At 38.7% G+C, this 27,879-nt stretch overlaps 1 protein-coding gene and 1 long non-coding RNA gene across 6 annotated transcripts in view; one reads left to right on the top strand and one right to left on the bottom strand.

The window, feature by feature from the left end:
- FARP2 (FERM, ARH/RhoGEF and pleckstrin domain protein 2) overlaps window positions 1-27,879 on the bottom strand; it is a 70,126-nt gene that overhangs the window by 23,175 nt on the left and 19,072 nt on the right. For 4 of the 5 annotated variants that reach the window (XM_081954350.1, XM_081954351.1, XM_081954347.1 and 1 more), the window contains exons 5-13: window positions 25,981-26,059; window positions 18,213-18,310; window positions 16,962-17,076; window positions 16,218-16,365; window positions 15,448-15,543; window positions 13,908-14,071; window positions 13,671-13,739; window positions 11,613-11,670; window positions 8,217-8,658 (exon numbers count right to left, since the gene is read on the bottom strand). In XM_081954350.1, the coding sequence (XP_081810476.1) occupies window positions 8,217-8,658; window positions 11,613-11,670; window positions 13,671-13,739; window positions 13,908-14,071; window positions 15,448-15,543; window positions 16,218-16,365; window positions 16,962-17,076; window positions 18,213-18,310; window positions 25,981-26,059 (1,269 nt within the window). The remainder of the gene's footprint in view (window positions 1-8,216; window positions 8,659-11,612; window positions 11,671-13,670; window positions 13,740-13,907; window positions 14,072-15,447; window positions 15,544-16,217; window positions 16,366-16,961; window positions 17,077-18,212; window positions 18,311-25,980; window positions 26,060-27,879) is intronic. The other variant, XM_081954349.1, reaches the window with a different exon arrangement.
- On the top strand, window positions 431-27,875 carry LOC309392850. Its single transcript, XR_014175504.1, has 3 exons — window positions 431-626; window positions 18,166-18,259; window positions 25,970-27,875. It is a non-coding gene; the product is annotated as an uncharacterized lncRNA (long non-coding RNA).

The raw sequence follows: 27,879 nt of genomic DNA, 5'->3' as shown, positions 1-27,879 counted from the left end.
CCTGTATATTCTTAGAAAAACAACATGTGTCTTTGTGCTCTGGGAGACATTTATTCTTAATTGTATGATTTTTTGAAGTTATGTCAAGCTGTCCAAAAATGTCACTGTAAAGTGATACCAAAAAGCAGAGTTTTTCCAAGACTTACTTTCAAAGTAGATTACAAAGCTGGGAAAGAGCCAGCTGCAAAGTCTCTGCTACAATACTGGCTGCTGGTCTTTTGACTCAGGAAGTAAAGCTGTCTAAAAAGTCATGAATGAAGTAAGGGGGAGGTAGCATGAGAAGGAAAGGACGTTTCAGTGCAAGTATTTGCACAGTTTGAGGAAGTTAAATAATGTTACACTTAGTCACCTGGAAGAGATTCAGGGAAGAAGTTAACTATTAACATTCTTTGCCAAACCACTGCATATCTGCACTATACATTAGCTTATATAATATTTTCCACTGCGGCCTTGTTAGCATCTGTCAGATCCCGCAAGAATGAAAATTACTGACATTTGTTATTTGCAGGGAAAACCATTTACTGGAAAACTGTTTTAGTTCAAGGGATTAAATGGAAAGGAGGAAATGAATTAATGTGCTATGCAGTTTGCAACCAGTCCTGTCAACTGTTCCTTTTCAGGAGAAGGTATTTTCCTTTGCAATTTTCTTTAAGCTATTTCGGAGAGCACAAAATACTATGAATGTTTATGTAAGTTAAAATATATAGTCTCAGAATTTGTCACACTCTGCAAAATGTTTTTATTATAAAAAAGTCAATTGATAGAAGTATTTTTGATACAAAATTGAGGTGTCTATCAGTGTCCAACTGAAATATGTATGCAATAGTGTAGTGGTTAAGGTGTTGGCCTAAAACATAGGTGACACTGAATTCTAGTCCCATTTTAGACATGAAAACTCAGCCAGTGACCTTGGGACAACCACTCTCTCTCAGTCCAACTCATTCACACCATTGTTGTTGTGGGCAAAATAGGAGGAAGAAGGGGTATTATGTAGGTTCGCCATCTTGAGTTATTTATAAAATAAAAGTATCCAGGTTCCTTTGCAGAAAGACCCAACCAGAAAAAAAAACCACTAGTTTAAATGTAGGCCTCGGAGTAGTAGTACAATCTAGCATCTTGTCCTGAAGTTTCAATATCCTGCCTCCTAATTACCTAAGACTTTGTATCTGTAAATGAAATATTCTGAGCATGTAAGAGAGGTGTCTTCCATTGTCACCGCATCCTGTTGTTCTGCCTGCATCATGACAGTGAAGTTATATGAAGGTTTTTAGCAGCAGAAGATTGTTTAAAATAGAAATTATTTGCCAAAAAAGTAGGAACACAGATACACCAAAATAATGCAGGATTATGTTTTCAATTTCACACACATCTGTTAGCATTTAAAGGGAAAGATCCTGTAATTTTAGCTGTCCTTCAATTATCTATATCTCAATAAGCATTACCAATAAAATACTTGGAAAAGGCAAACTAATGCCAAAATATTGTACAATACATAGCAAAGTCTAATTTGAACTATTCTTTAAGTTTATAAAATTTTTAGTGTCTGGATGCATATAGAATATCTGTCTGTTATGTGTACCAAAATACACTCTTTTTGTTAAATGATGAATAGGTTAATATTCTAGAAACTTAACATGCGTATTATAGCTACATCAGAAGTTCCAAAAATGTTTTTTTTCCTTAGATTGAAGACTGTCCTTCCTCTTCTACTCCAAATTTGCTTTATTTGTTTTATACACTTGTTCAATGTTTGCACACTTAGAAACATTCAGGGAAAGAAGGAATCTATTCCAGTATAATGTCTATTCAGATTTCCAATAGTCTCTGGTCCCCTCTACCTCCTTAATCTACTTAGAAGTGAGCAAAAGCAGTACATTTATGTAAATACTGCCCCATCGTATGAAAATATAAAAACTAAGGTCTCTATTTTTTTTAAAAAAATATGATTACTTTGTAATACTGAATTAGTCCTCTAATGTTTCTCCACTGCTTCACAAATTATATACCACAATCACTGTTTGTCCCTGCAAAACAGAGAACCACAACTCTTTAATATATATTTCATCTTTCCAAGAAGCAAGACATAACACACACGCACAAAGGTTACATTCCAGGCCCACATATGGTTTAATACCAGAAACTAAATTATAAAAATGAATTCTCTCTAAAAAAAATTGAATCATCCTGTGTGCAAGGTTTTTTCTATATACTTTGAACAGAAATGAATTTTCTAAAATCTACCATATTCATCCTTTCTACTTCCCATATTCTGATATGAGTTATTGAAAACAGTTCTTATTCTTTAGCAAGGGTATTTTTTAATTTTGTGATTTAGTATGGAAAAAATCATTAATGACTCTGCCTAAAATATCCATGGGAAAGTTTATTACGCAAAGGAGTTCTAAGGAGGATGAATGTGAATATCAGCCTTGTGGGCCATTTTTGGGGGGATATTTTAAGGAGTTCCAATGTTTTGTCCAAAGTTTAAGTGCAGAACCAAATAAAATTCTGATGCAGTATGTTGGTTAATAACATGTCCTAGAACAGTTGCACGGAAACGCATGAATGCTCGTCAGGGCCGGGCTCCGGTAAAGCCAAACCTCCGGGTTCTAGCATACATACGCACCCAAAGATTAGCTGGCTGGCACTCATGCACAAGTCAGTTTTCTGCTTTGCCACACCTGTGAAGGGGCCGCGCTCCAGAAAAGCGAAACTTACGGGTTCTGGCATGCATGCCGGTTTTTGGCACTGCCGTGCACGAGAAGGACAGCTAATCATTGCGTGCACATGCACGCCAGTAACCCGGAAGACAAACAGGCAAGGCCCCATGTGCCAGGTGACATGGCTTCACGTGCCACTTTGGGCACGTGTGCCATAGGTTCGCCAACACAGTCCTAGAAGTTTCAGCTTAAAAGCTGAACTCAGCTATGAGTTTTTTTGAATCACACTTTATATCAGCCTCAGCCCCCATTTATCAAATAGGTACTAACAAAGTATAGGATCTATTAGAAGACATCAAAGGGGTATAGAAAATGCTCTGAGATCAGGGAGTTGTATAAATATTAAGGAATAACAAGGCTGCTATATTGCATCTGACTAAGAAAAGTAATGTAAATGATTTCTCAATGAAAACTACAAATTCTGAAATGAATCTTTACTTCTCATAAAAGCATCAAAAGCAGACTGAAGCATATCCCTTGTGCATGTGCTTTATTGTCTAGTGAAATCTTTTCACCAAAACTCTTATGTAACATACATTTGCAAAGTTGCTTAAAAACTAGTCAGTTCAGTTATGAAATTGCGCTGAAGCCTGGAAAACTGTAATTGCTATTTATCTTTTTGCCTTCTACAAATCTATTGCAAATAAGTATAAATTATAATCATAACAGTGTGACACCAATTATCAGAATAAAACCGAGTGCAGGGGAAGTAAGGAATTCGCATCTTGCTCACTATAAAAAAGCCAAAAACTTTCTTCCCAGGATGTGCTATATATTCCTACAGTATACTACATGGAGATTTAAAAGGATAGATAAATATCCCAAGGAAAATATTTTACTTACTTGAAATAGTCATTCCTCAAGATCTGTTTCTGAAAATTCATATTCACAAAGTATAGTTCCCTAACATTGTTCAACAATGCAAATAATATTAAAAACATGTCCTGTACTGAAATAATATATTTAAGGGGAATTTAATATTTTAAGAAGTACTGAGAATGAATAATTTCCCAATCAATGACAAATGTCAGTTATTTGGGAAGGTGGATAATACTACATGAAGTTCTCTAAAAATATAAACATTTTTTGTGACTGTACGTAGTATTGGTGTTATTCTAAAAATAACTTGTGAACAGCATTGTTCCTGAAATAAGAGAAGCCCTATCACATTTTAACATTAAGTTTAAATTACATGATTATACTCTTAAGCTAGAAAAAACAGTATCTACATTTAAATTTGTGATGCCATTATTGAAAGGAACAGAGCTAATTTTGACTGATGATTCAGGTTTCTCATTAACTTTTGCCCTGTTAAGATCATATCGCTGAATCTGAATGGCTATGAAAAACTAGGAATAGTGGAAAGAAGTCTGATTTAATCACTGAAACATGTCATGTAAAGGCAATCAATAAAGTTTTATGTAGAGACTTATAGTAGAGTCTTCTGCTTGAATGGAAAATGTGGCACAGGATATTTAAGGAATTTGAACATGTATTATAAGTACCTCCCTGCTACATCTTTTCCTACATTTGTAACCTGAATTGTGATATAAAATATGATGACAATCAAGAAAAATATTAAGTGTGCTTGAAGTTTAAAAACTCTACGTGTTTACCCTGGGAAATTTTAAGGACCTTCGATTCCACAGATTTGTTAATAAGGAAGGATAGCTAAATATTAGCTGGTGATCATGTAAATCAAATAAATAAAAATATAAATCAATCATACCACCTTTAAATTCACGCAACTGTAAAAATATGGATAAGTATCTTACTGGCATAGTAACTGGCATCACTTGTTTTAAGTCTGTTTTCTTTTTTGAAACTAATTAACAATGAACTAATTGCATGAATAAAGTACATTTTAACTGTGAGCAAGAACATATCATACCAAAATAGGACCTTGTACTAAATATCATAAAACAACAATATGCTTTAGAAAAAAACATTTGTTGTATTTCAGATTTGCTTAAAATTGTATTCCTACTGTAAATATCAGACAGCAGATCAGGAAAGCTTAAGAAAATCAATGATGATTCTCTTTTGAGAAAGAACAAGGAAAAGAAAGTTAAAACGTGTTCTTATTTATATTGAATACCTTCTAATTTTATTGGATATGTAATTTCAAAATTATCAGTACAAATCTGTAGATATATAATCAAATTTCAACAGAAACAAAGATGTATAAAGCATTCATATTATGTAGATCAACATGATAAATAATTTTAAGGATTTCCAGTCTAAAATATTTTTCCTAATAAGTAAACACCAATAACATGAAATTGCTTATAGCAAGGCACAAATAATTTGCATTATAAAACATTTAATAGAAGTAATTACAGTACATTGTGAAGGCAATCTGTTATACTTTGTCACTAATGGAATTATAATGTATTTTTAATATATTGCTACTGAAGGAATGCCCTCATTCTTTTAATGCCAACTTCTCAAAGAACTGTACCTAGGAATGTTTTTTTTCATTATTTAGTGGTTGAATCTCCTAATATGCTACAATTTTACCAATATCATTTATTCCTTAAGGTTAGCATAAAGACTTGTAAAAAAAAAAGCCCACAGTATTTATTTAGTTAACTTGCGCCCTCTAATATGCAACGTTTATTGGGAGAAGATTTAACATAAAAGGGTAAGTAACCAACAGTCAATATTAAGAATTTTGTTATAAAAGGCTAATCATGTCATGTAATATTTAAAAATTCATAAAATGAAAATGTGAGAATGAATATGAACAGATTTTTAGTAAAAATGTTTTTAGAAACATTTTAAAGATATGTATTATATCTTACGAAAATAGTATTATCTATTATGTTTAGTATGTGAACAAGACTGTTAAGTAAGCATACTTCTACCTAATCAAGAGATAACAATAATAATTAAAAATGAAATTAGAGCTGAAGTATTTGATTCTAAAAAAACAACAGTAAAATACATTTCAGGTTAAACCTGACTCCTGGTGAATAGAGATATGTCCATGTTGCGTTTTTGTAAAATGGTTTGCCATTGCCTTTCAGATTTTTTAAAACTAATTGGTCTAGTTCTGTAATCTCCTGTCCAACCAGTAACCAGTTCTGATCCTATTTAACTTATGCAAAATCAGCCAATCCATCAGCTAAACCACTTGCTATGACATACACATAGTAACACAAATTGTGTTCTTCCAAAGTTCAACTGTGTGTGACTCTTTAGCTACACAACACCACCTATCTTCTTACAATTTTTAAATTGATCAAAATAACTATTTAATATAGAATGAATACAGATTTATAATATACTATACAAAATGAATGTACCTGATATATATCTAATCATATCACATCTTATCTATTGCAATCAAATACCTTATCTGTATATAATGGAACTATATGGATTGATATGGCTGCTGAATTATCTGAAAACATAATTATTTTGCACAGGATCTTTAACATTCCTATCTGACACCCCCCCGCCCCCCACTATGTTTCCCTGCCTGATTGTTGACCCTTAGAGGATCAGCCTCTATTTATTAAGTCAATATATTTTTTCTATAAAATATCTTGCCAAGAAAAACCTTTAAAACTTTAAATTTAGACTATTGCAAGATGAAAAAATGACCTCTACAGCATAGATTGTTTAAGAATAAACAAACAGCTCCTGAACTATAACTTTGTTAAAAGAAACAGAATAAGAATTATGAAAACAAGGAAAACTCCTTCTTTAAACAACAGAATGAACTGGACATTTATTTGTACACATTCACGCTTTTCCATGCAAAATTCTATTGAATACTATGGCTCTCTAGTTTCAATACCCAAATCAGCATTTCAGTGTGTAGTATGCTGCCTACATCCTGGTTTTTTTAAAGGCTAATGAAGAAACTAGTTTGTCCAGCATATTCAGTTTGCTTTATTCAAGAATGCTATTTTATATTATATTCATTCATTCATTCATTCATTTGTTCATTCATTCATTCATTTGTTCGTTCATAGCCTGGAGATCTTATAAAATGGATAAAGTGTTGTGAAAAAGTACTTTTAGCTGTTATTAAAAAACGTACCAATACATTCACATATTCCTAATACCTGAGAATATAAGAACTAGTTTCTATTTCATACTGAAAATGCAGGCAATGTGATATATTAATAATTGCACTTATTTTTAAAAAAACATTCTAAAAATAGAAAAGGCAAGAATGATAAGTGTTATATACCTTCCTATGGATAGCTTAATTTCAAAACTGCAGATGGGTCTTAGTTTTCATTCCAGTCCTGAAAATCATGCTTCTTTTTTGTAAGATAATAGAATTAGCCTCAGTAACAACTAGAACAGTTACTAAAAAAATGGGCAAAGTGTAATATTTTAAAGGCTTCTGGAAATTGTAACTCAGAACTTCTGACTGTCTCTCTCTATCTCTCTCACACACATACCATACAATATTATTTTTATAACAAAAAAGTTTAACAAATTTAATAAATGAATATATATATATTACAGTGCCTTGTATTTACTATTGATGCCTTCACCGCAATATAACTTGTTCTTGATGCCTTAAAAATTAGAATGAGAGTCAACAATAATGATCTAGTCTACAAATTTATATTTCAATGACTGAAAATCATAATCAGGAAAAAATGACGCTCAGATACTTTTTAAAAATCTGATTCTAATCAGCATAAATTAATGTGCACTATCACCCCAAATATTAATGGTTTGTGCATGTGTTTTCTGACTTATCTTCTTTAGTGAGATTTTTGAGATTATTCTGAAAGTCAAGAGAGAAATTCTCTACTGCAGCCTGAGCAAAAGGATTGCTAAAAAATAGGTTTATATCTAATGGAGGTGCAGATTCTGAATCCCATGAATCATCAGAACTACTAGAGTCTTCTGTAGTGGTAGGTGGGTAACTCAGCTGTTCTAACTGGTCAATAATATCAGTGAACTGAAGAGCGGAGCTTGATTCAGAACGAACTGAATATGCTGGAAAATTCACCATAGAACTAGCTTCAGACTGATTAGCAGAGCTGTAAGTATGCATAAATGGTGTGCCATTTAATGTTAAATTGTTGAGAGAGCTACTTTCAGACTGGTTATTAATCAGTGAACTAGTTTCAGAAGGGCTCAGGAGACTTTGCATTCTGCTTGCTTGTGCTTTAACTTCAAATAATTCTGAGGTATTTGATGGCTGCTGATTTCCATTGAAATCATTATCTCCTTCAAATTCAAATTCATCATCCACATTCATATCTACTGCTTCAATTGAATATCTGTCAGGACTTGAATGAGAGGATACCATATTCTGTTGCAAAATTTCTTTAGTTAAAGTAGGTGAATCTGAGAGACACTTAGAAAGACTCGAATCCTTTAAATCTAGGCCATCGTACAAATAAGAAAAAGCTTCAGAGCCTCCAGCAAAAAAGGAGATTTCAGCTGGATCATCATCAATGAACTCCTCTGAAACATGAAGCTGAGAACTAGCTAGCTTTACAAGAGGGGCATCCCTACCTTGAAGTTGACGCTGTTTACCAGCAATGATCATGCTTGTGGTAAAATCATCATCCCCATCATTTTCATTGTTGTAAGTTATCCTGCCTTCTTTGCTATACTTGTCTACTGCTATTTCTAAAGCACAATGATTTTCAGTATCAGAACAAATGGGACTGTAGTTTTCTTCAACATTACAAATCCCAACACCTTGGAATGACTGGAGGTTTGGTGATGCAGACTGTTGTACCACTTTCTTCCCAGTTTCTTCTGATGTTATACTATTTCCTTCTGCTGACAAGCTCCCGCCATGTGACATTCTGGGTTCCAAAAAAAAAGAATTGCTTTCTGTCAAAGAGGACAAGCTGGCAATGTTTGAAGGTAATAAATTATCCATATGGAAGGAGGCGTATGTGCATGCATTAGATGCTGGGATTCTTAACCCCTCTGTAAATGAGATACTCTGGAGAGAAAAGAAAATTTAGTATTAGATTAATTATTTCACCATGAATCTAAGAAGGTCAAACATAAAATATCTAAATTGGCTTAGGAACTTATTCTCTAAGATCATAAAACTAGAATAACATGTATATCTCAATAGCCCCCCCCCCCCCATTTTAAAAAATCTTTGCTCCATTTCCAGGTTTTAGCAGCCCGTTTTATTTTTGTGATAATGCACAGAAATGTAAAAGCTGCAAGTGTTCTGTAACTAGGAAATATATGTCCCTTTAACATTGCAATCCAAATGGCAATGCAATCAAATATTTGGGTTCCTAGTGTTCTCTGTGCCTGGTTGTTATTCTGCAAACGTAGCATGTAAGATTATCAATGCATGGTAGTGTGATATTTGTTGGTTGTTTATATGACAGCTTGCCCTTCCAAATTTCTTGGTGTAATTATCAAAACAAACCGGACATAAAGAATTGCTATATTATTTCAGAATATTTTGAAAGACTTGCCTATTTTCATGGGTTAAGAGAGTATGTGAGTCCATACTACTGATATAATGTGACAGCCACTTTGTATTTTAATTCATTGTGAAATATATTTTATTCAGTATTTATATTATATTTTTAATTTTTTGTCAGCCACCCAGAATTACATCAATTAGAAACTATACAAATTGATATATTTCAAATTTAAATGCATTTCACCTTAATTGTGTATGAGTATATGCATACACTTTATGACATACAGCTTAGTCTTCAACTTATGACCACAACTTAGCCCCACATTTCTCTTGCTAAGCCAAACATTTGTTGTGAGCTTTGCCCCACTTTGTGAGTTTTCTTGACATAATTCTTAAGTGAATGACTGCAGTTCTTAATTTAGTAACCCGGTTGTTAAGTGAATCTGACTTCCCCATTGACTTTGCTTGTCAGGTCGTTGCAAAAGGTGATCACATCATCCAGGGACACCGCAACCATCATAAATATGAGATAGTTGCTAATCATCTGAATTTTGATCACATAACTATGGAGATGCTGCAATGGTCATAAGTGTGAAAAACTGTCATAAGTCACTTATTTCAGTGCTGTTGTAACTTTGATCTGTCACTAAATGAACTGTTGTAAGTCAAGTACTACCTATACAATGTTGTTTTTGTAACTTTAGTAAATGACTGTTCTATTGGCTTTTCATACCATATATAGCTATAGGTAGCTCCTGCATTTTCATTGTAAGATTATACTGGTAGCAATACTCATGTAGCAAAGAGAGATGGTTGGTGGAGTGAAAGGACTTAACAGGCAGAAGAAAAATTATAGGAGTAAAACTGAGGGTTGCTGAGGAAATCTGATCTACAGAACAATGTAGAATTTTTTTTTCTTTGAATTCACTTTATTCTGCTCTGTCAATTTTCTGATAAATGCCTATATATTGGCAAATATAGTAGGCAAGATTAAGGTCAAACAGTTTGCAAATCAAGTAATATTGTTAAAATAGCAAGAATACTTGCAAGACAGAAAAGTACTGGCTTGCAAATACTTTTCATAAATGGTCTGCATCTCTGAAGTTGTGCATGTGCAATGTAAAATACACACCCGTGTGTATATGCATGTGCACAAACAATACCATCTTCACACCAACCAGGGATAGTGATTTTATTGAGAAATAGCCAGAAATTCTTACTTAAAGCATGCAAAGAAGTTATGAGTTGGAGACAAATAAGAAGATTGTATGGATTACTCAGTGCTTTTGGTATGCCAAGTCAGGGCACTTACATGTGTCACCATTTGAGAGGTGATATATTTTCAGAACTGGGTAGAGCTGCTACTTCCTTTTTCTGTCATAACTGTACTTCAACCTGATATCTATAAGATCTTAAATGTCTTTTTCAATCCATCTTAAGATAAAATTGAAATTGCAAACCTGATGATTTTAAATATCTAGCCTACGTTTTTGTCTGACTTTTATTTTCAATGCTACTTAGTTTGTTGAAATTAGGAACTTGCATACAATTTTTTTGGTGTTCATTTGATGAAATTATTTCTCAGCTATTTTAAATAGACTTTAGATATTTGAAGTGTCTGGTATATGTTCATTAAATGTTTCCTTTGTATAGACATCAGTTTATTTGGACCCTATTAAGGAGCAAAACGCAGATTATTATGTTTATTTGATGACTGGGAGGTGAAAGATATTCTCATATGATTAAATAAATTCATCCAGTTTTAATAATGCAGCTGTAAAGGAATGATGGTGGTCAGAGGAGTCTTTAACTACAAGAGGTTCTCTGTTGAAAATCAGCAGCTGTTCCAATTTAACAAATACACTTCAATTCAAGGCCTAACTGGAAAACTAAACTAGCTCTGAATGCTGAACTTGAGAGATGACTAAGATCAGTAATTATACGACTCTGCTAACCATATTCTAGCAATCACACAAATCTACATTCCTATCAGAAATTATACTTATTGAAAAGCTTATGCAAGATCTTTTAAAAAAAATATACTGGTAATACCTGTCCCTCATTAATTAAATTTCATATTGAAGTGAGATAATATCCAATATTTAGTCAAACAACTTGAACAAATCGCACAGTTCCATCCATTGATATTTTGCTGATAGGTTTAGTACACCCTTTTCGCAAACTCCATAGCAAACCTGAAACTAAGACCTGGTTGTGGCAGGGGCATATGGAGTTTAGCATAGGGGAAATTGAGAGAAAAAACTCGAATCTTCTTGCTGTCAAGATAATCCTATTTTGTAGGCTTTTACATTTTGATTAATGTACTACACAGTGATATAAAATACATTAATACAGTTCTATAAGATACATAATGCATAATTACCTAATACCACTTCCAGAAGTAAAAAAAAAGACCATGCATATTTTAAATTTAAGAACATCAAGTGATTTTCATAATCTTTTGAATCATGATACTTTACTTAAAACAGGTTAATTTCAAGACTAACCTGTTTGGGTGCATCAGGAGTCAAGGTGTGAGCAGACATTCTAGTTTTGCTATGTCTCCTGTAAACAAAGAAGTTGATACATGCAACTGAGAAATAATCCAAGCTGTCTTTCTGCTGTATACACGTTTAAAAAGTAATTATTTTACAAGAAATTATCTCTCAAGCTGATTTACTGTATAAAAATATGAAATTCAGAACTTTCTCTTTCTAAATTCCTAATTTAACTTCCTAAAAAAATGTTTACAAATTAGAACTACAATATTCAAAAATATACAATAAATATAAAAGTTACTAGTTTTTATATAAAGTAAACCCAGTATTAAAATATATAAAATAACAGCAAAACATCAAAACATCAAAGCCAACTAAACCCTACATATAATTAAGCAAATAATGGAGGCAATCTAACTTGCTTAGAGAGTTCTTTAGATCTAATTTTATCTCCTTTTCCCATCATCCTAACTCTGTTGGTGGTTGAACATGCAATATGATCACTGAAATTTAGAACTATCAAATATCTAGATGGAGGAAAATAATCTTTGACAAAACAGACCTCCAACCTATCTGTCCAGCAATCCAAATCATTCCTTCTAGTTCCACATTCTGAAAAGATTCAGTCACATCACATGGAATGCAGATTCCTAAACAGCCCATATTCTAATGCCGTGATGGCAGGCCTATGGCATGCGTGCCACAGATGGCACACAGAGCCATTTATCAGGGCACACGAGGCGTTGCCCTGTCAGTTGGCTGGCCAGCTGACTTTGGCCTTCTTTTGAGGCTGTTTTTCGCCCTCCGGAGGCCGGAGCACCAAAAAACGGTCCTATGGTGAAACCGGAAGTTCGGGAACGGACTTCTGGTTTGGCTGTAAGTCCATTTTTCGCCCTCCGAAGCCTTCAGGGGCCTTCAGGAAGCTTCCCTGAAGGCTCCAGAGGACAAAAATTGCTCCTACGGATAAACTGAAAGTCACCATTCCCAAACTTCCGGATTCCCCGTAGGGCCATTTTTCGCCCTCTGGAGGCTTCAGGGAAGGGCATCTGGGGGTGGTGGGGTGGAGAAGCTGTTTTCACCCTTCCCAAGCTTCTAGAAAGCCTCTGGAGCCTGGGGAGGATGAAAAAACCATGCCAAAAGCAGGGGGGAGTCACGCGCATAGCATTATGGGTTTGGCACACCCGTGCACGGCCCCCAGCACTCCCCCTGCTTTTTGCACGGGAGCCAAAAAATTCGCCATCACTGTTCTAATGTATATTTTAGGAAACTGTAGATTATGAAGCTTTTTTTTGACTTCAGATACATCAATCATAATAATCATACAACTTCAAATATAGTAGACATTTTAAGAATGTTAATATTTTAGCATTAAAATATATATTAATCATGTAGCAGGCCTGGGATTAAATTTCCCAGGTAAACATCGCAGAGTACGAAGTGGGAATTCTGGAGCCATTTTTATTAGTCAATGAGCTTGAAGGACTAATAGCCTGCCTTTGCATATTAGAATTTTATATGTTTACTGATACCCAATACAACTTTTTTTCCCTATTTTTTCTATATTTATTTTTTTCTACTGATGAGATAGGGCCCAAACATACTTTTACATCAACAAGGGATTAAGTGATTAGGACATGCAATTCAAAGCATTACAAATACTATTCTACAAAAGATATGACCATTTGCTGTGATTATTGTAATAATGAACAAATATATATATGAAGAATAACTGTAAGATATTCCTTCAATTGACATTAACTGAAGTAAAAGTGTTTAAATCAATCAATTAAATATTTAACAACTAATAATTCCATCCTGCCTAAGATTCAATTATCCATTCACTAAATTTAGTGAACCTTGAATTTTAAAAAACCAAATTGTTGCTAAAAACATGGAAACTACAACTTAAAATTATTAGGAAAAAAATCAAATTAATTGTACAGTTATAAACTTAGTCTAAATATAAATAGTAGAATGCTATTATTTTAGAAGAAAGACTAAGGAACACATAAGACAAAATCCAAAATAGTAACAGTTTGCTGGTTTACAGCATAAATAGTTTATTACCTTTCATAAGGAATTTTCTTCAACCCACTCTCTCTAACATAATCCACCAATTGTTTTTGTGTTCGTCCACTGTAAAACAATAAGTATAAATATTTTAAAAATCTCATGAGAACCATATTTAAACATGTGCTTTTCATTTCTGTAGTAATAAGATTCTACATTTTTAGGATAAAAAAGAGGGGGGGGAAGCATTTTTAATGCCTTTTTTGTAACAAAAAAAAAAGAGTGATATCATACCTGTATCTGAAAGATGATCCTCTGCTGAAGAATACAGGTTTTGGTTTTGGTTTTGGTTGATCAGATAACCTAAAGAATGTGTGATACTCAACACATATCTTCCACAGGTTTTTGCACTCATCTCTACCTCCCAAAAGAAATTCCAAAGTATCCTGATATGGACCCTAGAATTACAAAATAAACAAGACTCAAGAAGTCAGACAGATTTAATTAATGGCACTCTGTGTGGTTTAATGCATTTAAACTACACACAAGTAGCCATTAATTTATCATCATGGGAAGGTAAGAGAGAAAATAATTTAAACAATTCTTGCTAGAAATAAGCTAATGCACAGCCCTTTCTCAAATATACTACGGCGATTTGGATGGGAAATAGAAACTATTTGAACTGCACAAAGTGTTTGAACAAAAAAATTAAGACAAGATTCATGTTGAGACAATCATTCATCAATGTGAATGAATACAAGCAGGAGTAAAATAAGTCGTTACTATATTTAAAGGAGTTACTGGTCACAGCATTTTTTGGGATCCTACTTCTTTGTTGATACATGAAACTCTGTATAAGAGTTAAACATAGCAATTTAGTATTGAAGATCCCTAAGCCTGAGAAGTTCTAATAAAGATGAAACCGGTGTCTGCTACTGCTAATACAGTATAATATGGATAGCCATTTTTATTTGCCCCAAAACCTCTGTATACATATGTTAGGCATTTATGGCAGCATTGGGGGGAAAAGACATGCTCAGTTTATGTGTCCTTCAGAGGCAATAATTTGTAGTGTTTCACGTGATAAGGCAAATAGCTATTCAGCATCAATTGAAAGGACAATCTTTGAAATACTATAATGTTCTTCCAAGTGCCACTAATATAATTATAGGACAAATGTTCACTACTTCAATCACACTGCTCTACCACTGAGCAACATTTTTTCCATGTACATGAATAATTGCCGCATGAACTAAAAAATATCCTTTGAAGAAAACTACAAGAAAGCCTGATATCAAATTAGGTACAATAATATCCTTGCACAAGAAGTGAATGTTGAGAACAGATATAAAATTCATCAATTATTTTTTTTCTCAGGTACAGTAACTTCATATATTTTTCTTTTGCATTAGATAGATCTGATTCTGTATTTGTTATGTTAGCATTCAGGAGGAAATGGAGTTGAAGTATGATGAAATGGAATGTTTTAACAATTTTTTCAGAACATTAGAAGGGGAAAGGGTTGCTTGAGCCTTCAGGAGGAAGCATGTTTTGTATTAGGGAGACAACTATAGAAAAAGGCAACCAGTGTATTGGCTCTTGTAGGAATGCATTGTTATGTGTATACCAGATGTGACTGGTTTTAGAGTATCAGCATGTACAAAAGAAAGGTTGTGTTCTCAAATTATAAGTGGAACCCATCTTTGTCTGATCAAATAACATCCCTCAACATAATGTCACAGAAATAACAGGCTTATTTGACGGTCTGCATGCATTTCAGCTCATACTTAAACTCAACATAAAATTATAAAAAAGATATTATGATAGTACTTACATGAACTTCTGGATGAAGCTTGATAAGAAATCGTTTTCTCTTGAAGCTTATTTTTCGGATTTTGGACCAGTTGAAAGTATTGATTTTTATATTGCCCTGTGTTAAATGCAATATGTAGTAAGTGAAGAAATATTCATAATACAGGATTTAAACACATTTCTCAGCATCCTTCTTTGAGGAAGATGGGTGGTTCAGAAATGTGAAAAGTAATTAAATATACAAATAAAATAAAATATACATATGATTTTAAAATATACATGTTTAAGTATATACTATCAGATTGTTATTTTAGCTACACCTGTCCAAATAAATATTTACTATTGTCTCAATACCAAGAACAAGATTCTATAGGACTTTGATAAAAAAAGACTTAAGGAAGAGATAAGGGTGAGATGCTATAAGTTATTGTGAATCCTCTTGAATCAGACCATTTAAATTATGCTAGTCAGCCATGCCATAATCAAGTTTTTTAAAAATATGATTCCTTTTTTAAACATGTCATATTTACTAGCACAAGCCAAAGTGTTACTTCAGCTTGAAACTACCAGCACTGGCAAACTGATGGGGAAATGAACTGTATGGACTCCAAATGAAAAGTTATCTGATTAATCATTTGTATTTATTTAGTCAAAAAAAGTTTAATCTGCCTCAGGATGTTAGAAAGAAATGTAAAAGTGAACTCTAATTTCTCATTCAGAAAGGATGCCAAGCTCTTGACTCTTGATTAAACTTAGAACAATATTTAAAAATATTTAAAATTACTTTCTTACCTGGAAAACCAATACACCCATGTTTGAAACAGCCAGATTAATTTTTGTCCCTTCACGATCAGATGCCAAGTGATATCTCATGCCATACATCTCCAATTTCCGACCTATTTCAAGCACCTGGAAGTCTGATTCGGCAGGGGTTTCACCCCTTTAGTAATACAAATAAAAAAATAATACAGAAGTTATTGATGAATTTATGACACTCCAAATATGTATGAAAATGGGGCGATTTAAGGCAACCAAATGGAAATACTCCTTCCTTGCAAGCAGACACGTGGGCTTACTTTATTGAGTCAAAGGGGGGAACTAACCTAACAACAGTACTATATAAAAATAACTTGAAAATAATGCTCTTTATTAACTAATTTTATTTAGTATCTAGATTTCAATCAACTTACCAATAGTTGGTAAAAAAATTGTCTGAGGCTAATAAATAGCTTGGTTATTGTCTTGGAGACATTTCGTTACCCAGCTAGACAACATCATCAGTGCCAGAAGGGAGGGGGCTTACTCTCTGTTTATATAATGTTGCTTACCATGTGAGTGTTGATAGAAGTGTTATTGGTAATTTTTTAATTAAGCTGTTGTTTACTGTTTGATTGGGGTATTATTTACTGCTTGAGTGTTGGTTTCCTATTAATTTTGGTGTTTACCTCTGCTTACCTGAGTGTTGGTTGCTAGCAAGGAGGTTTTTTGGTCTTTTTTAAAAAAATTAAACAAAAATCCAAAAATAATTTTACTTACATATGCTTTCTGTGAAATGCAAATATTTTTTCTTGCAGTCTTTCCTGGTTTGGAAAATATTGATTGTTTTTAAGATGTTCGTGATCTCCTGCTTCATCAAAATCCCCAATTTCCGCTGTGACATAACCGAAAATATATTTAAAACAAAATACTTCACTATTTCAGATTATAAGTATTTCAAACTCTTAGCAAATTATTATTTTATGGTGTTTTTAAAAAACGATTAATTTATTAGAATTTCAAGGAACAAGATATGCAAATCCAGCTGAATTTTCTAGATACACTCATTTACCATGGAAGAAACCAGAACGGAGAAAATCCTTGAATTAATCTTCAGTGATATTCAGGATCTAATATGCATCATATATGCTGCTATGCTGGAATTATGGGATTGCTGAATTTAAGGTGAATGGTTACCAAAAGTGTTCAGACCTAACTGCATAAAAATAAATATCATTAAGCCTTATGAAAAGGGAATGGATGCCTCATTGTTTATGGCTGATACAGACACAACTAATGCAACAGTAAAATTTATATAGTTGAACTCCTACAATCCTTTATCCAAAAATAGTGCATTGAGTGAAGACTGTATAATCAAATGAAAAAATTACTGTATATTATAAGTGAAAACACGTCTGCTTATATGTCAACAAAAGAAACAAAGTGCCAATCAAATCAACACATGGCAAACACCATATTAGCTGAAACCCTCAGTTAGATCACAACAGATTTCTCTGTATGTAAAAGGAAATAAAATATAGTAAATATCTGAATTTGGGGAGTCTTCCATGAATAAAATGACCTTTATTCGAATAGAACAACAAATATTGGTGCTATAGATTTGCTGTATTTAAGAGATACAAAACATACCAAAAGTCAGATCTCTTAAACAATTGATTATCTAAATTACTTTAAATGTTTGAAATAGTTACCATTTTCTTCTAAACAGTTTCTTACTCATTTGATGCATAATTTTGAACATTGAGTTAAGATATACACATATGTGCATAAATACTCTGAAAAAATAGTAAAACATATTGTGACTGGCCTATGGGCACTGATCTTTGGTATTCCCTGTATATTATTTTGTATTCAAGTACTGATTAAACCAAAACTTGCTTCAGTTGACCAGGTTTGCTGAATCACACACCATCTGATTCTGCCAATGTAATTCCAAATTCTTCTTATGTCAATATTTCTCAAGCATGAAGCCGATGCATTATCATCTATAAAAGAACATTTCATACTAACATTGCAGAAGATGAGATATGAGGAGTGCTGCTGTATTGTCATTACAGGTAAGGCGTTCCTCTGCCAGATCTCTCTTCATTTGCAGTGCAAACAGATATCTAAAATGAAAGAATTAGTAACATGCCTGGTATTTTGAACCACAGAACATTACATATTCTAGAAAGAAGGACACAATCTGGCAATAGCCATAGCACAAGCAAGATTGCAATTGGCCCATTAGCAGCTGCTTACTTTTACTCTAAGTCTCTAACTTACTGCTACATCATCTTAGTGACTATTATTTACCATCTTATTAGGCAAATTTGGAAAATTTTAAGATCAATTTTAACAAGAGTGCAAAATTTGCCATGAATATATTTTAACATAAGCAACATATTCAAGTGATGATTATATGATGATATGCATCCAGGATATAATGACTTGGGTAACAAGACTGCTGATCAAATTTGTGGAAGACACAAAATGACCATTGGCTTACCTGAAGGGTCCTTTTCTGTACACCGCGGGAGAGTCCAAGCAATGGGTTAATTCAGTCTGCTTGCCCTTAGGACTGAGGAACTATTTTTCCTTAAGCCACACCTCCTCCTGGTGTGCTCAATCCCCCAGAATTCTTTGAAGGAGTCAGTTCGTGCGGACGGAGCGAAGCGTCCAAGATGATGTACTGTTGACACGAGGAACCCGAATCCCGGCCTTGAGAGCCAGGGTGGGTTGGACTCTCCCGCGGTGTACAGAAAAGGACCCTTCAGGTAAGCCAATGGTCATTTTCCTGTACACCGCTTGGAGAGTCCAAGCAATGGGACATACCAAAGTTATTGTCCATCTGGGTGGGCAGAAGAAGGCTCCCGGGATTCGGTCTCTGACACAACCGCCTGGAGCACACGCCTGCCGAAAGACGCCTCAGCCGAGGCGAAAATGTCCAGTTTATAGTGTCGCACAAATGGAGAAGGAGAGGACCACGTAGCGGCCCTGCAGATGTCCAGGATCGAGGCCTGGGTGGCCCAGGCCGCTGAAGTAGCAGCACTTCGTGTGGAGTGTGCAGTGATGCCGCGCGGAACGGCCTTGGATTGACTTTCATAGGCAGTCGCAATGCAAGCGCGAAGCCACCTGCCAATTGTGGAGGAAGTGACCTTCTTCCCTAGGGAACCGGGCTGGAAGGAGAGGAAAAGAGCCTCTGACTTCCTGAATTCCGCAGTACGAGCGATGTAGACCTTCAGGGCCCTCCTGACATCAAGATTGTGCCAGGATCGCTCTCTGGGATGCGACGGATGAGGACAAAAATTTGGCAACACAATGTCTTGCGCTCTATGGAACCATGAGTTTACTTTGGGGGTAAAGGTCGGGTCCAGCCTCAAAATGACCCTGTCAGGGTGGATGACGCACAGATCCTGGCGAACAGAGAGAGCCGCCAGCTCCGAAATCCGGCGAGCTGACGTGATGGCAATCAAGAAGGCCGTCTTCAGCGTCAGGAATCGAAGAGAAGTAGTGCGTAAAGGCTCGAATGGAGGGCCAGAGAGGGCCCGCAGGACCACGGACAGCTGCCAAGTAGGATAGCGATGAACGGTGGGAGGGCGAAGGTTAGAAGCGCCCTTGAGGAAAAGACGCACCTTCGGGATTTTGCTGAGAGGCAAAAGGTGGTCGCCCGACCAGACAGTAGACAAAGCCGCCACTTGGCGTCGAAGGGTGTTCGGGGCCAGGCCCTTGTTGAGTCCCGCTTGAAGGAAGTCAAGCACTCTGGGAACAGGCGCGGTCGTCGGCTCGATGAGCAGCTCCTCACACCACTTGGCGAAGGCGGCCCAGGACGCATCATAAATCCTAGTGGTTGAAGGGCGTCTAGCCGCCTGAATGGTGTTCACTACCTCCTCCGACAGGCCTTGGCCTTTTAGTTGGTCCCCCTCAAGTGCCAGACGGCCAACTGGAGCCACTGGGGCTCTGGGTGAATCACGGCCCCCTGGCTGAGGGAGATCTGGTCCGGAGGAATGCGCCACGGAGGAGACACCGACAGGTGGACAAGGTCGGCAAACCACGACCTGCGGGGCCAATGCGGGGCCACGAGAAGGACCTCTGCTCCCTCTGCGATGACTTTGGAGATGAATTGAGGAAGGAGAGGCAGGGGAGGGAAGGCATACAGTAGCTCGCGGGGCCACTTGCAACGCAGTGCGTCTGTCCCCTCCGCCCCCGGGGTGAAGAACCGGGAGTAGAAGCGGTCGAGCTGCTTGTTGTCCCTTGACGCAAACAGGTCTACGGCCGGAGTCCCGAATCTGTCGGACATCTGGTGGAACAGGCGAGGGTCCAGTTTCCACTCCGCAGGATCTATGGTCGTCCTGCTCAGCCAGTCGGCCTGTGTGTTGTCCACTCCGGAGATATGGTCGGAGCGAAGGGATTCCAGATGGCGCTCCGCCCAGCGTCCCAGGGACTCCGCCTCTCTCATCAGTGCTCTGGATCTGGTGCCGCCCTGGCGGTTGATGTGGGCCTTGGTGGCCACATTGTCCGTCATCAGAAGCACATGTTGGCGATGGATGGGCCGGCTGAAATGGCGCAGGGCCAGGCGAGCAGCTCTCAGTTCCAGCAGGTTGATGCTGTAGCTGGATTCCACTTGGGACCACTTGCCCTGAACAACCAGGGACCCCATGTGGGCTCCCCAGCCGGAGAGGCTGGCGTCTGTGGTGATGATCAACCTCTCGGGTTCCTTGAATAGGTGGCCCTTGAGGATGGCCGGAGACACCCACCAGCGGAGAGACCTCTTCACGTCCGGGGGAACTCGAATCGGCCTGGTAGAGTTGCTCCTGGATGCCCTCTGGTGCGGCAGCAGCAGCCACTGGAGAGACCTGGAATGCAGGCGGGCCCACGGCACGATGGAAATGCAGGAGATCATTTTTCCCAGCAGCTGCGACAGAAGGACCACTGGAGCCTGCCTCAAGCTCAACACCTTGTGGGTCATGGACCTTAGACCGGTCAACCTGTCTCGGGAAAGGAAAACCCTGCACAAGTTGGTATCTATCACCGCCCCCAGGTGTACAAGTCTGTTGGTTGGAGTGAGATGGCTCTTCTCTATGTTTAGAGAGAAGCCGTGATTTCTGAGGGATCTCATAGTGGTTTGGAGATCCCGAAGGGCCTGCTGCCTGGACGACGACTGGATCAGGATGTCGTCCAGGTAGCACTGGAGCCTTATGGGCCTGCGTCTTAGCTGAGCCGCCACTACCGCCAGCACTTTGGTAAACGTCCGAGGAGCGGACGAGAGGCCGAATGGAAGAGCTTTGTACTGGAAGTGGCGACCCGCATAATAGAAGCGCAGGAACTTCCTGTGCTGAGGACGGATGGGGATGTGGAGGTATGCCTCTTTGAGATCTATAGATGTGAGAAGATCTCCCTGTCGAATCCCCGCCAGAATGGACTGCAGAGACTGCATCTTGAACCTCCGGTAGGCGATATGCCTGTTGAGGTTCTTGAGGTCCAAGATGGCTCTCCACCCCCCCGAGTTCTTTGGTACCAGGAAGAGGATGGAGTAAAACCCCTTCCCCTCTTCGCCTTGGGGAACTGGTTCCACGGCCCTGATGTCCAGGAGATGACGGACTTCCTGGTCCATACGCTGCCTCTTTTGGGGGCAGGACGGGACAGGACACCGGATGAAGGTCCGAGGGGGAAGGGACAGGAATTCCAGGGAGAGGCCTTCCCTGACTGTCTGCAGAACCCAAGCATCCTCGGTGTTCTGGGCCCAATGGGAGGCGAACAGCTGGAGGCGACCCCCGATGGGCGCCAAGCCCTGGCAGTCACTTTGACTTACGGAACGGCCTGTTGGAGGCCCCACCGCGGTTATACTTGCGGAAGCCGAACTGCTGCCTGCCTCTGTCCCGAAAGGGCGCTCTGTCTTGGGACCTGTCGCCCTGCTGGCCGAAGGACCTATTAGAGGGAGAGAAGGAAGAGGCAGAGGTGGAAGGCTCGGAGGCACGAAAGGACTGCCTCCTAGAGTAGGGAGCGGCCTTACGTTCCTGCTTTTTATTTAGAGAAGGTAGGATCTTCCTCTTGTCCTTGGACTCAATGAGGAGAGGATCCAGGGACTCGCCAAACAATTTGGACCCCTTAAAGGGGGCGGAAGCCAGTTTCCATTTGTTTTTCTGGTCCGCTTGCCAATGTCAGAGCCAGATCAGTCGACGGGAAGTTATGTTAGAACCGAGGGCCCTGGAGGCAAATTTGGTGGCATTGAGGGACGCGTCAGCGGCATACTGGGAGGCCGCGATTATTTTTGACACGTCCTGGTGGAGACGGATGTCTCCCGCCGGGAGCTTGTTTAGGAGCTCGCGCAGCCAGATCACAGAGGCCCTATTAAAAAAGGAAGCGGAAGAAGAGGCCCTGATGGCCCAGGCAGCCGCCAGATGGGTCTTGTGGCACGCCTTTTCCGCCTTCTTGTCCTCCGCCTTAAGGCCTTCCAGGAGGTCGGCCGGTAGCGAGGAGTTGGAAGTGAGCGCAGCGATGGGCGGGTCGACAGTGGGAAGGGCCAGAAGGTCCTCCAACACTGGCTCCATAGTATAAAGCTTCCTATCTACCCCACTGGGAGAGGATTGCGTGGCTGGCTGAGCCCACTGGCGCTGGATTAAGTCGAGGAACAGCCCCGGGACCGGAACCAGCTCTTGCTGGGGCGCTGGCACATCAAACATGACCGCATTGGGATTAGCCGGAGGGGCATCATCCGCCGGCGCGGTCGGCTTGGGCTTGATCCCCACCCTGGTGGCAGCCTTGACCTTGTGAAGGACCGATTTAAAAAGGCTGGGCTTGAAGAGACCCGCAAAGGCGGGCGCTTCGGGGGGAAGGTCCTCGTCGTCCGAGAGGCCTAGCACCTCCGGGTCAGGGTCCTCAATGGCAGAGGCCTCGCTGACCACCGAGGATTCCAGGGAAGGATGGCGAGCACGCTTGCTTGGGGGCGGAGCTGCCTGATCGGGTTTGGGACCCCTAGGGGCCGCTGCGGTAGGACTTTTAAATTTCATGGCCTCCGTGATGCCCTTGGCAATGGCGCGGGCCATTAGCTCCTGCATGCGGGGCGATAACTCCTCAGAGTCAGAATCGGGATCCAAGCCCTCTACTAGGGGGGGTGAAGCCTCACCCTGCATATCGTCCATGCTAGCATCCCCAGGGGGAGGAACCTGTTCACAGGCCCAAGAAGGGACCGGGGAAGCCGGCTCTGCAAATGACCTATTAGGGGATAGGTCCTGGGATTCCACCTCCTCGGCGAGGACCGACTGGAGATCTTCCCGGGAGGGAGGGGCTCCTGAAAGGGACTGCACCCTGTCTGCCTGGCGTCTGGCCTTCTCGAATTGCTTGTCAAGGGCCCGCTGGCGCCTTTCAGCATCCTTGGCCTCAGCTACCGAAGGGGTTCTGGAACGCTGTTTCCCAGAGCTACCCCCACCACTCTTGCCCGCACCCCCACTCCCCGAAGAGGAGGAACCCTTGCTAGGGGCCTGCGAGGGGCTCGGCCTAGCGTCTTGGGAATCGGGAGGACTGGGCAGGTCCATAGTCAATGACCACACAAGATGGAGCAAGGCTATGATAAGGCAGAAGGATAGATATAGACTGGGTGCTGTAATGGGAAACAAAACGAAATGATCGTTAAAATTGCCATATATACAATTAATCGAATCAATACTATGAAATCATCCCATGTTTCACACCAGTCGGAGGCCCAGGGGTAGGATTGGGGCCTGCACCGAGGTGCAAGGCTCCGCAGGAGAAGCAGGGAGGAGAATGACTATAGAAAAAATCTTTAGGCCTGCGCTTACTTAAGGCCTCCTCCCTGAGCCGGTATGATGACCGTTGGAATGGCACAGGAACCAGCGCCGCTCGCAAAAATAGACAAAGGGCGAAGGTGGCGATCCTAGCCCGAGAAACCCTTGCTAGGCCCTGCCACCTCCAGCGGCCTCCTGACAACGAGGCTGATGCAAAATGGCGGCCATGGCTGGGCGCGCTATTTTCGCGCCTAAAAATGGCCGCCGCAACAGCGTGGGGCTAAGGGAGAGCGAGGGGCGAACGCGCCTCGCAATGGCGACGATCGCCCACTCCTCCCTGCGGCAGAGGTCCTCTAGCAGGCCGGGGAGCGAAAAAAACTTCGACAAAAATAACAAACGAGGGGCCTGGGGACTTAGGAACCTCGCCGCTGCAGCCGCGCCGTTTTAAACGACAAGCGGCAGGCCTCCGAAGCCGTCCCAAGAGGATCGGCTGAGGGGCACCCCCCACCACCTTCCAGCTTACCTCCTGGCCTTCAAGTGCAGATTGTACTGAAGAAAATCGCAGAATTTAAGAGAGAAACGTCTCACGAGGTTGGAGGAATAGTAGAGAAAAACTTTAAACGCAATTTGAGAGTCCAAGCCAAAAAAGGATCAATTTAGCTCAGAGCTCTAACTAAATACGTCCAAACGGGCTGACTGAGGAAGAATTCTGGGGGATTGAGCACACCAGGAGGAGGTGTGGCTTAAGGAAAAATAGTTCCTCAGTCCTAAGGGCAAGCAGACTGAATTAACCCATTGCTTGGACTCTCCAAGCGGTGTACAGGAAAACTGCACACTACAGAAGGTTAGACTAGATCAGTGATGGCGAACCTGTGTCATGTGCGTGCTGGCCAGCTGAGTTCACCCTTTTTAAAAGCCATTTTTCGGAGCGCTCAAATCGACTTTCTGAGCAAACCGGAAATCATTTGCTCGGAAATTCATTTTGACTGCTCCGGAGGCTTCAGGGAAGCCTCCTGAAGGTCCCTGAAGCCTCCGGAGGACTTCCAGGGGCGGGGGAGGCTGATTTCGCCCTTCCCAGGCTCCTATATAGCCTCTGGAGCCTGGGGAGGGTGAAAAAAGCATGAAAAAAATGGGGGGTTGCGCCTCTAGTGTGTGCATGCACACTGGGGGGTTGCGCATTGCATTATGGGTGCAGCACACCCGCACATGACCCCCCTGCGCTCCCCCCACTTATGGAACGCGAGCCAAAAAAGGTTCACCATTGCTGGACTAGATGATCCTTATGGTTACTTCCAGCTCACAATTCTATGGTTAATCTACAGGTACTGTTAAACTGTAATTCCAAGCTTCACTGATTAAGGGTGTGCAACTAATTTTGAATGAAGCATCAACAATTTATCACCATACAAAGATACATCAATTTACCAAGCTTGGGTTGTAGCAAAAAATATACAAGGGAAAGACAGTTGCAGTAGTATAAAAAAACTGATCAATACTATTTCATGTGCCCAATTTAGATAAATCTGCCATGTGTTTTCATTCTAAAGATATTTTATTTTATCTCCCGGCTTAAAAAATTATTACAGAAATGATCTGCAGCACTAATTATATGTGTTGCTTCTCAGTATTTGAATTAGGCCTTCTTTTCTTTTTTCCGTTCTTTTCAACAAATGGTCAAGAATTGCTTTTTTGCTTGGAGTTCTTATAACATAATTTTTCATTTTCTTCCTTTTTTTTCTTTTATATTGGTTATTAATTATCTGGTTATATTATATTATGTATATTATACTATAAATATCATATATCCCTTTTAAACTATTATTTTGCACTTTATTTTAATTGTTTTTAGTTATGTCTCTTTTATATGATTTTTCGTTTGTATCTATAAACTGCCCAAAATCAACTTGGATAGTAAAAAGGGTGATATCTAAATTTGATCATTAAATAAATAAAGTTGTGTTGCATGCATACTAGTATTTATTAATTTTATATAATAAAGCAACTAATAAAAGTTATTTTCTCTCTTTTTTTAATGGAATATAGAAAGTCTTTACCTGGTATACTCCTCTTGCAATTGGCCAGGGTCTGGAGGAAAGAACTTTACAGCTAGACGAAGCACCGTATTCTTTGGTCCTACAGAACATGACAGTCAACTCACAAATCTTATTCTTTTATTGTAATTGCATGTTTGATGTCCTTAATTGTTATAAATTTTAAAACTAATCATGAGATTATGGCTTTATCAATGGATTGCCACTGATTTACAGACTACTGTCCTTATGCTATTTCTCAAAGTTTGGGAGAGTTCCCAAATGAATAACAGTACATTCGTTACATGTTACACCTCATAAAAAACATGAGGTATTATGCACAAAATATCAAATTAAATTTATTAGGGAAAGAAGGCAGGATCAAATTGTTTATTTTAATTCAATATTTAATAAATTTCTTGGTCACTTTTAACACCATAATCTTCCCAAAGTGCCTTTAAAAATTAAAACAATTTCATGATAAAGTTGGATTTTTGAACACATAGTGAAACCTATCAATTGAAAGACAATCATGCCCCAGCTCTTTACTTAAAATCTACTTGAAATCATCTTTAAATCAACAAATGAAAGCAACTCTACATCCTTCTAGAAGAAAGTTCCACCGAACAAAGATTTCTCTTAAAAAGAGAGCAACCAGTGCAAAGATCTAATTTATTAACAGCAAGATTGTCCACTGAACTCTAGACTCTGAAATAAGCAGTGAATATCTAACTTATAGTGACAACAATAATTTGAGATTGTATGGGAAGCCAACAGGATTTATAGACCAAAAGATGTACAAAGTGCAGATTCCTTTACTTATTGATGTTCCGTTCTTAAATCAAGCTTTCCTGGAACTGTGCAACTGATATGCAAGCTCACACTAAGGCATGGCTTTTAAAAAAATATTTTAGAAACCCACCCACAACTCTTCTGAACCCGCTTTTTCACTTCAGATATAATCAGCTATATATCATTAGTGCACATTGCTCTTATATCTAAAAGTATTTAAATTCGCTGCTTTCTTGCTCTGTCCACAAATTAATTGACTCTATTTACAATGCCTGATGGCCTTGTAGCCAAGTAATTGTTGCACATTTATATAACTGCTATTGCTGCCCTGAAAACCCTGGGCCCTATCTCAAACCTTTCATTTGAAAGTAATTTCATACATATTTTCTTATTGTTTATAACTTATATGAAAACAACATTATTTCCCTATAATTGACAAAAAAGCCTAAGAAAACATTCATAAATCAATGATTCATTGTTATTCCGTCATAGCCTACAACATTAAGAATTAGAGACTAAGAATTCCTATCCAATTAAAAGAATATATTTAGGATTTAGAACCAACATTATTGGGAAATTGAGGACTGCAATTCAAATAAATAAAACAAAAGAGGATTTTGAAGCTAGCTAAAAGTTTTGCCTTCTGCCATCTGAGAAAAATAAATACTGGTCTATAAGTGAAAATATAATAAAATAATCAGCATTTGTACTACTGAATTTGATAAATTGTTATTTTCGTTACAACAATTTAAAGAATAGTATAATTAACTGAATTAAGGCTATTCATTACTTTAAAACAGCTTCAGCCTTTGGGAATGGGGCTGTGGTGGGATTCTCTTACCCTCGCTACCAGTTAGCAGATGTGCGCACGCTCAATACGCTCACACATGCCACCTTCTACGCATGCGCACTGCCTTCTTCACATGCACAGATCTTGCATTACGTTGGGGCAGGTGGGCAGCCACCACTACCGGTTCACTTGAACTGATAAGAACTGGTAGAATACCACTACTGGAATGGGAGTGGCAACATGTTTTTAAAATATACATTCCAGTATATAAGCAGCAGCATTTTCTAAAGTGTTGTTTCAGCTAAATTCCGGAAAGAAACATTGAATTATAAATATATACA

The sequence above is a fragment of the Natrix helvetica genome (genome assembly GCF_964273705.1).
Source record: "Natrix helvetica genome assembly, chromosome: 5".
Lineage (NCBI taxonomy): Eukaryota > Metazoa > Chordata > Lepidosauria > Squamata > Natricidae > Natrix > Natrix helvetica.
This window is presented reverse-complemented; position numbering and strand designations above follow the sequence as displayed.